Raw genomic sequence first — 11,220 nt, forward strand, 5'->3', positions numbered from 1 at the left:
ATAAATAGAAATAAATAAATATAGCAGAAAAAAACTATATAAAAAACTACTCAGAAATAAATAGAAGAAAAAATAGTTGTGATTAACTTTACTAAAAAATGAGCATAGATGCGCTTATAGAGAAAATTCAACCTAAATTCATAATAAATTTGTACTAACTTCAAAGAAATTCAGTATAAATTTAGGTCAAAATTTTTGTATAAGGGCATCTATTTTCATTTTGAGAGAAGCTCAACAAGGCAGAGAGGGAGGGACTTATAAACCGGTGTGAGCCCCCTTCGGTTGGCGAGGTGGGACTAAACTCTGGCCGCAACGAGGACCAACACTTTAGTCCCGGTTGGTGGTATGAACCGGGACTAATGGGCGTCCTTTGGTCCCGATTCATGCCTCCAACCGGGACCAATGATGGTGGGCCAGGAGCAAGGCACATTGGTCCCGGTTCGTCCCACCAACCAGGACCAAAAGGTCCAGACGAACCAGGACCAATGGCCCACGTGGCCCGGCCGGCCCCCGGGGCTCATGAACCGGGTCCAATGCCCCCATTGGTCCCGGTTCTGCATTGAACCGGGACTAATGGGCTGACCCGGCCTGGACCAATGCCCCCTTTTCTACTAGTGTTAATATATTTTAATATAAGTTTGGTCAAACTTTACAAAGTTTGATTTGACGCAAATCTAATACATGAAGTAAAAAAGACCGAAGGGAGTACATACGCTGCATGACGTTCCAAGGATACACATGTTGATTAGATTAGATCATACCGTGTCTTTTTAGAATGAAAATCATAATTGATCAGCCAGATTGCACCTTATAAACTTGTCCTTGTAATGGAAGGCAGCAGTAGGCAGGGAGTTCAGAACTTTTTTTGTTTAGCGTGTACTGTGTGCAGGCTAGGGTTTAGCAGAAGAACCTTTTTTGTTTAGCATCGTGCTTAACTTCTTCGATGATGTACTCTGTAGCAGAACAACCCTAGCTAGCGCCGCCGAGTCGTCTCCTGTGAGGCGACTTGGGGGCAACCCTAGCGCCGCCGCCGAGCTACCTTCCCTCTCTCCCTCCCCTCCGCCGCTGCCAGAGGGGCTCCCAGCGCTCCCGCGCGGCCCCGATGAAGGTGGCGGCGGGGGATCTGGCGCCTCCTCCCTGGGTGGAGGGCTACGGCTCCCGGGGCAGCGGCCCCGGCAGGTGGCGTGTGACGTGGCCTGGGCGGCGGGCGGCGCCGGCAGGTGCTGGTGGGCGGCCTCCACGGCTGCGCGGTAGCGTGGTGGTCGCGGACGTGGTGCTGCGGTGGCACCTCGCTGGCCGCCGGTCGACCTTGGAGAAGCTTCGGTGCCACCCGATCTGCTTTGTTCCGTGCCAGCGCCGGTCCCCGGCGGCTGCGGTCGCCGTTTCCTGGTGATTGCTGGTCGGATCTGGCGTTTGGGAGAGGATCCGGGGGAAACCCCTGGCCGGTGCGGCGGCCCCCCAAACTCGACGCCTTTGGCGCCGATCCCCCTTTTGGAGGCTTTGGGGTGGTTCCTCTCCCTTTCGCCTGCCCCCTGAGCTCCGGCGAAAGTCGGCACTCCCCTAATTTGGGCGTCGATGACACCTCGGTGGCGTGCTCCTTCTTGAAGGCGGCGACCGGGATTTGCTCTTGGGGGTGAAGCGGCTGGTGGCTTGGCTCTGAAGCATGACGGCCTGGTCTTCCTGCTTCTTCTTGCTTGGCTTGGCCCGGTGCTTAGTGATGCCTTCTTCGGTCTTCTCCAATAGTGTGCGCCTTCGTTCGACAGCTCACATCCCGTGCTCCTTGCTGCCACTGCCGGCTTGGTGCTCGTCTGGTTGGTCCTCTGTGGTCCGCTGGTCAGCTCCGTCTGCTTCTCCTATGGCAGCTGGACACCTTGAGTTGGGCTTTGTGGTAGCCACTCTGCCGTTCGCCGGTGCGGCACCCATCGAGCCTGGGTGAAAGGGTAGCGTCCCTTTGCGACGGTGGAGACAGCTCAAGTGTTGCCCATGTTTGGCTTGTGGATGCAGTCAGGGCTCGATACTTGCTCGGTGTGGCCCTCCTTCCGTGTTCTTAGTTGGCTAGTTGGTGTACACGTAGTGCTGGCCGTCGGCATCAGTGTTTCTGTTGTTGCCTTTGTGATGTTCTACCTAGTGCCTTGTATCTTCCTTTCTGCTTTGCTTTGCATTTCATCTGCTTTGATTTGCATTTCATCTGCTCGTAGTGTCTTTGTAACCCTGGCTGGTTGATGGCTTTGTTAATTCAAAGTCGGGTTAGGTTCGAGCTCTTCTCGGGCTCGGCCGACGCCTTTTCTCTAAAAAAAACAACCCTAGCTAGCATGTACACAGTACACGCTAAACAAAAAAGGTTGTTTATAGTAGAGTAAAAAATGTGTCGAACAAAGTAAAAACGTTCATTTTCCTGTGCAGTAAAAGTAGAGCACCTGCCCGGCAAAAATTATGTTGAGAACTGAATCTACAAAAACCAGGTAACAACAGCAGCATATTGTGTCCGATAATTGTATCTTGTCATCACTAAAATAACATCAGTACCAGGTAACTAGGTAAGACCATACAATGATCTCCAACAGATACAGTAGTAACAGGACATCTGTTTTCACTAGTGAGCATACTGTAGTAGCAAGAGACACTCCCAACAGCCAGAATGTTCACCAAAGTAAGCTCTTCAGCTAACATTTAGGCCAATAATTGTAACTCGGTGCATCATTCCTTGTGGTGGATATGTTGGACTGCTATCAAAAGGGTGGTGGTGGTGAGCCGCCTGGGCCTGGGGGTCCAAACAACGGGCCACAGCAATCTTGGAGCAGGCAGCAACAACAAAGGAGGTAGAAGCTGCACAAGAAGTATTCTTCATGAGTTTTCAGAGAATAAAAGCTATCTGTTTCAAACAGAAAAAAAATTAAAAGGAAGAAAGCTAAACGACTAATGTATGCTCCGCAACTATATATTGCAATTTGATTTAGTTGACCCCTAAACCACTAACCATCAAACTGAATGAATTGCTTTCTGTTTTCTTTTCGAGATGTTAACTTGGTAATAAATTGATAATTTGCTGGCAAAAATGCATAGTTTAAATTTCTGTTCGTAGCTGAGGTTTCAACTTACCAGGATGCGAAAAAGCCACCAAACCAAGGCCCCCAAGAACCAGGGCCAGGGCCACCCCAACCTGGTCCTCCAGGCTCATGAGGATCCATTCCACCAACACAGAAACAACTGGTTAATACAGACTAAAGCTTCACATCAAGAACTCAACCACGACACAATATAATAGTTGGTGCAGAAGTTGGAGGTGAAGATTTATAGATGTAGGGTGAGAATAAGTAGCTGTGAGCACCTGCTGTTCCAACGTTCACCTGTGAGTCTTGACTCTCACCCAGTAGTTCCAACGATCACCTGTCGGGTCTATGTTCCAACACCTATTCTGAACCCTCTGCCTACTCTTGTCTTGCATAAAGAGTACAAGTTTGAGTTCTTATTCTTAAATGCAATCAGGGTGTTCAACTGCACCTGCACTATTATGTTCATTGTACAAAAAACAAGATATGACCTGCACCAGTCAAACACTAGTCCGACAAAAATACATGAACATCTGAATCTAGAAACAGCAGCTACAAATTGTGTCAGGAACTTATATATGCAAAGTACATCTTAAGTTCTTAGCATCAACAGTGAGCCGCAAAGCATGTCCTCATGAGACAGTGGAGCTTACATTCTCTTATTATCTCAGATTGCTTGCATTTAAACACCCTCTGACATGAAACAATATTATGCTTCTGTTTCTGTAGGTTGAAAAGATGATACTCCCTCCGATCCTAATTAAATGACTCAGCCTCTATACAATGTCCATTTTACATTGTATAGAGGCTGCGTCAATTAATTTGGATCAGAGGGAGTACTAAAGCTGAGGGAAGAGAGCAGGCTGAAAATGGGTTTTAGCCTTAAACTTACAAGGAAGAAGCAGAACAAACTAAAACTGTCTTCCTCCAGACCATAACCCCTGCATGTTACATCCCCCTCGTGTCTTGCCAATTACCATGAGGGTCATTCACTGCAGTTTCATAAGATATAATGATCTTTCATGTTAAGTCTTGAACATAAAAAATTAGGCGGCAATTCCATATTTATGTTGTGTTAGATTTCCATATTTATCTTGCGTTCCAGATCTATCTCGTCGTTAAAAATCTGCTGCTCTTGGCACCATATGTTTTTGATCTACAGACCATTGGTCGACTCATCTGAAAAATACATTGATTACTACATTGTTCAGATGGTTTTGATTTTTGAACACAGCCAGGTTATTACCAGTACCAGTAGCTTACCTGTATAGAACAGTACATTGTACAGAACCGTCCAAAGTGCTTGCTGCACCTGTAGACTAATCAATTAACCTTGGAATGGTTTCTTCCCCTCAGTGAAGTTTTTACAGCATGTTAGTTTGTATCTAATTTGGTTGGTATCAAGCTATGAATTTGTATCTAATTTCGAATGCTGGCTTGTGAAAGTCACCAACAAGGTACAAAGTAGAGTAGAGCCCTGATAATTGCATTCAGCCACTGAAATAACATCAGTGTCAGGTAACTAGTTAAGCCTGCTGCATACAATTATCTCCAAGAGATATATAACTAGGTGAAGAATGTATAGGTGTACTGTGAGAACTAGTAGATGTGCACTCACCTTCCATTCCATTAATCACCTGCAACTCTTACCCACTGGTCAATGTTCCAACTACTACACTGCAATGGATGCATCAAGAAAAATGAATTGTGATAGAACTTTTCATTGAGCAGTTGACTATGAGGCAGCCATTTAATTTAACTACTAGTACTCTAAGGTCTTCTAAAAATATCAGATGTAGCTTGCGACTCAACAAAGAATCTGCCTAGGTTCATCGTCAGCTTCAACAAAGGGTAGAAACGAGAAACACCCTAAATATTGACTATTAAGAAGACAACTAGATAAAAAATGGTATTTCAATCCAAGAAATAGGGTGCTAAGAACTAAGAACACCGCTAGCAAAGTAACAGCTGGCAAATACTCCAAAAGCAGATCAACATTACTTCACTTCAGCCGAGAGGAAGACAAGCAATTAACATTCAGAGCTTACAATCATAACTTACAAAAAAGAAGAGGCCAGCTGCCTCATAGTTGGACCCCCGACCCCCGCGTCCCTCCTCGAGGCGACACGGGGGGAATCCAGATCCCAGCCACCGGCCGACCTCCTTTCCTCCCCTCCCCCTCGCCGCCGCCAAGGGCTACTGCCGGGCAAAGCCCGGGCACGGCCGGCGGCGGCGGGGCCTCTCCTCGGCGTGGCTCCCCGCCCTCTGACCATGACGCGGTGCTCTGTCGGCGGCGGTGCTTGGTGGCGTGGTGCTGCGAGGGCGCGGCGGCGGCATGGTGTGTTGGTTGTGGGGGTGATGGAGCTCCGTCCGGTGGTGTTGCCTGCGGCTGCGGCGGCCGGAGGTCTCGGTTCCGTCCTGATCCCCTTCTCCGGATCTGGATCTGGCCGGTCGAGATCCGAGCGTGGCTGTCGGCGGGCGTGGTGATGCCGGGCCTCCACGGCTGCTAGGCACGGTGGTCATGCTGGCAGTTGCGTTGGGGCCCCGGTGTGGTGGTGGCGACGCGGTGGCGACCCGTGCACACGATGCTTGATGGAGGTTCCTTCAGCGGATCCGGGTGAAAACCTAGTTCTCGGCTTGATGCCAAGACCGGCGTTGGCAGCACTCTTTTGTGTCATTACCTTCTTGAAGGCATCGCCGTGGAGAAGCTCCAGACCTCTATCCGCTACCTCCGGGGGAAACCCCAGATCAGTAGATCAGATGACGGCGACGCGTTGGTGTCGTTTCCTCCTTGGGGGCGTCATTCTTGGAGGCGTACACGGGTTCGAGGGACCAGTGGGCGGCTTTTCTGGTGGAGCGGTGCTTCATCCTACACATTGGTGACGGCGGATCTCGACGGCGTGGTGCAGTGGAGACTCGGCGCCCGATGCGCGGTGCTGGACTCGCGCAGGAGGGGGTTGCTGTCTGACGTCATGGTGGCGTCGATGGCAGAGTGGCCTGACAAGGTAGAAACCTCAATATCTGCTCTGAAGACAGACCAGTGAAAGATGGCGGCGACGACACATGTGAGTGCGTCAGACCAGTTTATGCCCCAGACTCGGTATGTGGCTCGGCTGGGGCTTATGGCTTTGGATGATAGGCTTAGGTGAGTGGACTGGGTATTTGGCCCAGCTAGTGCCCCTTCATCATATGGATAGAAATAGTGGCATATGATGCCAAGATGGCGGATTCAGGCATATTGTTGTAATACTTTGTAAGGTCCTCGAGAATAATCAATAAAATGGCCGCATGCATCTCCCAGATGCAGAGGCCGGGGGTCATCCTCCTTTTCTAAAAAAAAAACTGCCTCATAGTTGATCCAATTCATAGATATTGCAACTCATAAAAAAACGACAGCTAGCCTGTTGAGAAGCACCATCTCACTCAACAGCCATCAGAAGAAAGGGGAAGCGTTCACAACATAACCTTCTAGAGCCGGAAAAAATGCATGCTGAACAAGACTTTGTTTGAGCCGACATTCATAAATATGGAGGCCCATGTGACAACTATAGAAACTGTCAATCAATTTGCCATCAGTGCCGATGTGAAGCACCCACCCACCAAAATTGACCAGCAAGACCACGCCACCATCCCCCGAAACAACATCCACATCCCAAAGGTTAACATCCCAATAGTCATCACAACCTTCAAACTGTCCCCTGATTTCTTCAACAGGCAATCTGATTCGGTACTTTGAGTCCCAAGACTCGCTTTCATAGTTCTGCAGCACCCATATACTAAAAGTGTTCTTGTAATCGTCATTGCAATAGATGCCAAGCGTGTCATCCATCTCAAAGATATATGACTTGGTGGGCACAATTGGAGCATGCATCTGCCGGAACGACTCAGCTACCGTGTCAAGTATTATTACAGGTTTGCCTTCACTCTGCAATTGTTCGCTTTCACTCAGATGATAATATGGATACCAATGCAGGTTATCACGCAGCTCAATAGGTAAGCTGAAGACCTTTGACTCTATGTCCGGCCACCCAATGTACCTCGGTGGCTGTTCGGAGCCTAATGGAAAGACATAGCAGCCAATTTGCTCTTCAGGCGATTCCATGTTGCTCCGCCGTCGCAGTAACAGGCGGTACTCGCTGGTGGGTCGGTGACTCGGTGGAGGTACATCCCGAAGGCAGTGAAGTCCCACGATGGCCCAGGCCTTCAGACAGAAGTCCTGGTCAAGGCTGGCGATGGTATGGAGCTGGGCGTTAGCGGCGGTCCGGTGGTCGAAGGCGAGGATGTCGTGGTGGTGGACGCCGAGGACTAACTGGTCGCCGTCCACAATAGGAAAGGCGGGCTGGCGGGCGTGGTGGGCGAGGAGGAAGCGGCGAGTGGAGGTGACGCGGCGCCAGGCGCGGCGGACGGTGCGGCAGCGGAGGAGGGATTTGGGGTCGAGGCGGACGAGGATCTCTCAGATGACGACATCGTCTAGGAGGCCCGGGAGGAGAGGCGTCGCTTCTCCTGCCACGGCCACCTCCGCCATGGTCGCCGGCTGGGAGCTCGTCCTCGAGTAGTGCGGGTGGCGGCGGAGGGGAGGGGGGTAGAAATGGGCACGACCCAGGTTGTGTGAGGAGGAGAGAACTCTGGGACCGGGCTGGGCTTAGCCCAGAAGCAGATCACTCTGAACTTCTCTGTTTTGACCGTGAGATCACTTGTGAACGAAGGAGTTTCTCAAACAAACAAAAACTTGTGAACCAAGGAGATCACCGAGTACAACATTTCTTTTCTTCTTTGCACCGAAAAAAGGATTTTTCCTAGAGATTGCAAAAAAAAAGGTTTTCTCTTTGAAAATATATTACACAACTGTTTGAAAGTACAGAGTAAGGTGTTCAAAACGTTCAAACGACACCAATCAGATAATGTTACATGAGCCAGCGATTGGTCAATAGAGACGTCGCGTGCCATCACCCGATTGCTACGAGTTTTTCCCCCAAAACCTACTCCCCTCTTGCAGCGACGGGGGAAGTTAGGGTTTGACGCGGAACTCGGTGACGCCCGCGGATCAGGCTGCAAGTGGACACGGGCCGTCCACGGCGCCCGCGTAAAAACCCACTTAATTTGTGCTCGTGGACGCCCGCATAATCTGTGACTTAGAAAGTGGGCTAAGTGGGCTGACCCACGTTTTCCACATATGACCCACTTAATTCCTCGTTCCTGTCTTCCTCGTTCCCCTCTTCTTACGATGCTACTAGGATAGGGCACGCCGCCGTCGCCGCTGCTGCCGCCGCTTCCCCATGGCCGGCTTAGCGTTGTCGTCCACCTTCCCAATGGCCGATCTAGCGACGCCGTCCACCTACCCCATAGAAGCCGCAACGCCCACATCCATCATCTCCATGGACGCCGCAGCGCCGCCTTCCACCTCCATCCTAGCTGCACCAGCGCCGCCGTCCACCTTTCCCACAACTGCACCAGGGCCACGGTCCACCTCCCCCACGGCTGTACCAGCGCCGCCTTCCAACTCCCCCACTACCGGACCAGAGCAACCATTCACCTTCTCCATTTCCGCCCCAGCGGCGCCGCCGTCAGCCACCATGGCTGTCACCAGCGATGCTCGGAAGAAGCGACCTCCCTGCAAGAATTAGAAGATTGTTGCTGTCCAAGAAGAACCTGCCAAGGTAGTTATCTGGTTATCCCCTTGAGATCTGGCTTTGTGGCTACTTGCCGCACCATCCCCAAAGTGCTAGAGGCGCTGCTCCTACGAATGCTTTGCTTCCTTCTAGCTGGCCTTGGAGCCCTCGCTTCTTTAATCTCCAGCAAGAAATTGAGCAAGCCTGGAAGGTGGTTAGCACTAGTACATGGGCACATGGCTACCTTACTTCAGTATTAAATTTTCTAGTATAGATTTGATCCATCCATCAATGATTTAGTTGAGGGTACAAGTTCAGGTTAGAGAAGCCTGCTGCATATCAAATTAAGGCATAGAGCCTTTTATAATCTGATGTATGTTTTATTCTACAAATCCAAGTACTAGATCACGTGATGTTGCCAAGAAACTAGTGTCAGTATTATTTTCTCTACTTGTATATAGTACCTTTGCATTTGTTCTTAGGACTGCAGGTTGTTTTGAATTTTGCCCATACCGTATACCTATGACCACCTACTTAAAATAACAGGGAAAGTATATATAGAGGCTAAATAGCCTAGAAATTTCACCAAGTATTTTTCCTTCTATTGGAGCAATTCCCTGCCATTCTTGATATGTTCAAATACTGTAAAACAGGTAAGTTCAGATAGACTTAACTGAAAATCTGATATGCAAGCCACAAAAGAAAGATGTACCTTTGGATGTGCCTGAAGCACGCAGGAATACCTCCGGTTAAAAGGTTATCTGAGAGGTCTATATCAGTTAGCTGAGCTAACTGACACAAACCAACTTGATCTTCTTTGTTGGTGGACACCCTGAAAGAAGAACAATCACAATTTCATATCCATATGCAATGTCCATTGATGCCCACACAGAAGAAGCATATATGTTAAGGACTTCTTTTTTGATATAAATATGGTGTTTGTTCTACTTTTATTTGACATATCCAGACATTTAACCTTCTGTCAGATTGCGCCGCCATCCATCATCTCCGTGGACGCCGCAGCGCCACCTTCCACCTCCAACGTCGCCGCACCAACGCCGTCGTCCACTTCCCCCACAGCTGCACCAGCACCGCCATCCAACTCCTCCACGGCCAGACCAGCGCAGCTGTCCAACTCCACCACGGCCGGACCGGCGCATCCCTCCAACTCCCCTACGGTCGGACCAGTGCAGTTGTCCATATCCTCCATGCCAGCCCCAATGCCGTCGTCAACCTCCACCATGGCCCTCACCGGCGAGGCTCGCAAGAAGCGACCTGGGCATGAACTCCCAAGGTATGGCTCCAAGAAGAAGAAGAAGATAGCTGATGTCCATGAAGCACCAATAGTTGAAGCCGTCCCTGCTTCTGAATCTGACAAGACCAAGTGCCTCAGTGGCTTTGTCAAGAGGAAGTTGAAGAAGCAACAGCCTAAGAAGGAAGACTCTAATGGGGATGCTCCTAATGCTGAGAAAGAGCAGGAGGCTCCCATTGAACAAGAGAAAATTGTACTTTCCTACGCTTTCCTCACTTTCAGTTGTTTTCAAGCTTTTTACTGATGTGTTAATTTGGAGCAGGAGATGACCCTTGAAGATTATGAGAAGGTGCAAGAAAAGAAGAAGTCTCTGGAGGCTTCTAAACCAGAGGAGAGGAGGGATGCTGCTGTAGATTTTGAGGGTCTCCAGCTCTTGGAGAAAAATCTGATTGAGGATGATGCTAAATTGAAGGCGGAAAATGTTCGCAAAGCAAAGGAGGCTGCTGCAAAGGAAGCTAAACCTTGCAAGGTACAAACTATAGTCTACCAACAATATTAGTAGTTAATATTTTCTCTGATATAAATCTGGTGTTTGTTCTATTTTTATTTGACATATCCAGTCATTTAACCTGCTCTGATTCTGACCTATTATTGTTTACATTGTTCTAGAGAGCTAGTCCACGAGTTTATTCTCCAAAGATTGTGGCGAGCTCCCCGGGGGGTCAATATCTTAGCAAGATCAGTTGCATTGAAGAGGGTGTCATCGACGGTGAGGCACGCTTCCGCAAAAAGAGCAAAGTTAGCAGATCAACTAGAGACACCTGAATCACAGCGGACGCCGCTACAGAACACCCCTTCGCTTCAAAATCTATCTCCTGCAGCGAGAAGACCTAGTTCCCATGGTAAGATTTGCTTCCGGATATTCCTATGGTCGACTTTGTAGAGTAACACGAGATTCCTCTATGTTTAAACCTTTAAGGTGTTCTTTTCTCATGCATGCAGGGTCAAAGCGTAGATGCAGCACGCTAACATCTCGCATTTGGGAGGAGGCCAACCAATCTATGATGGTCGAATGCTTGTGGAAGGCCAGTGTAATCATTGTGAACAAATTTTTCCGGCCACACGAGACAGTGGGACCAGCCACTTACGTCGGCACCTGAAGGTATGCCCAATAAAAATTGCTATGAATGAAATGATTGACAAGTTGAGTCCTCCTGAGGTGGTAGATCCTAATTAGAAATTTGATGCTAAAGTCTCACAGTTTGAATTAGTCAAGTTGATTGTTGTGAATGAATTGCCGTTCTCTCGC

General features: G+C 49.1%; 1 protein-coding gene and 1 long non-coding RNA gene across 2 annotated transcripts; both read right to left on the bottom strand.

Moving 5' to 3' along the window:
* Positions 1-2,479: 2,479 nt before the first annotated feature.
* On the bottom strand, positions 2,480-3,247 carry LOC119282197. Its single transcript, XR_005138652.1, has 2 exons — positions 3,100-3,247; positions 2,480-2,826 (listed from the first exon to the last, which is right to left on the bottom strand). It is a non-coding gene; the product is annotated as an uncharacterized LOC119282197 (long non-coding RNA).
* A 3,236-nt stretch (positions 3,248-6,483) lies between these two features.
* On the bottom strand, positions 6,484-9,537 carry LOC119280005. The gene is made up of 3 exons (XM_037561021.1): positions 9,463-9,537; positions 8,413-8,661; positions 6,484-7,500 (listed from the first exon to the last, which is right to left on the bottom strand). The coding sequence occupies exons 1-3, from the start codon at positions 9,535-9,537 to the stop codon at positions 6,484-6,486; spliced, it is 1,341 nt and encodes a 446-aa protein (XP_037416918.1).
* Between the last annotated feature and the right edge of the window lie 1,683 nt (positions 9,538-11,220).

Source organism: Triticum dicoccoides, chromosome 3B (assembly GCF_002162155.2).
Source record: "Triticum dicoccoides isolate Atlit2015 ecotype Zavitan chromosome 3B, WEW_v2.0, whole genome shotgun sequence".
Lineage (NCBI taxonomy): Eukaryota > Viridiplantae > Streptophyta > Magnoliopsida > Poales > Poaceae > Triticum > Triticum dicoccoides.

Bases quoted from the DNA above. Each gene is read 5' to 3' on its own strand.
- LOC119280005 (XM_037561021.1), bottom strand. From the start codon at position 9,537: ATGGACATTGCATATGGATATGAAATTGTGATTGTTCTTCTTTCAGGG. The intron at 8,662-9,462 runs GTTTGTGTCAGT...TAATTCTTGCAG, and splicing joins CAACAAAGAAGATCAAGTTG to GGAGGTCGCTTCTTCCGAGC. The intron at 7,501-8,412 runs GTGGGCGTTGCG...GTCATCTGAGAG, and splicing joins CGTCCATGGAGATGATGGAT to ATCCTCGTCCGCCTCGACCC.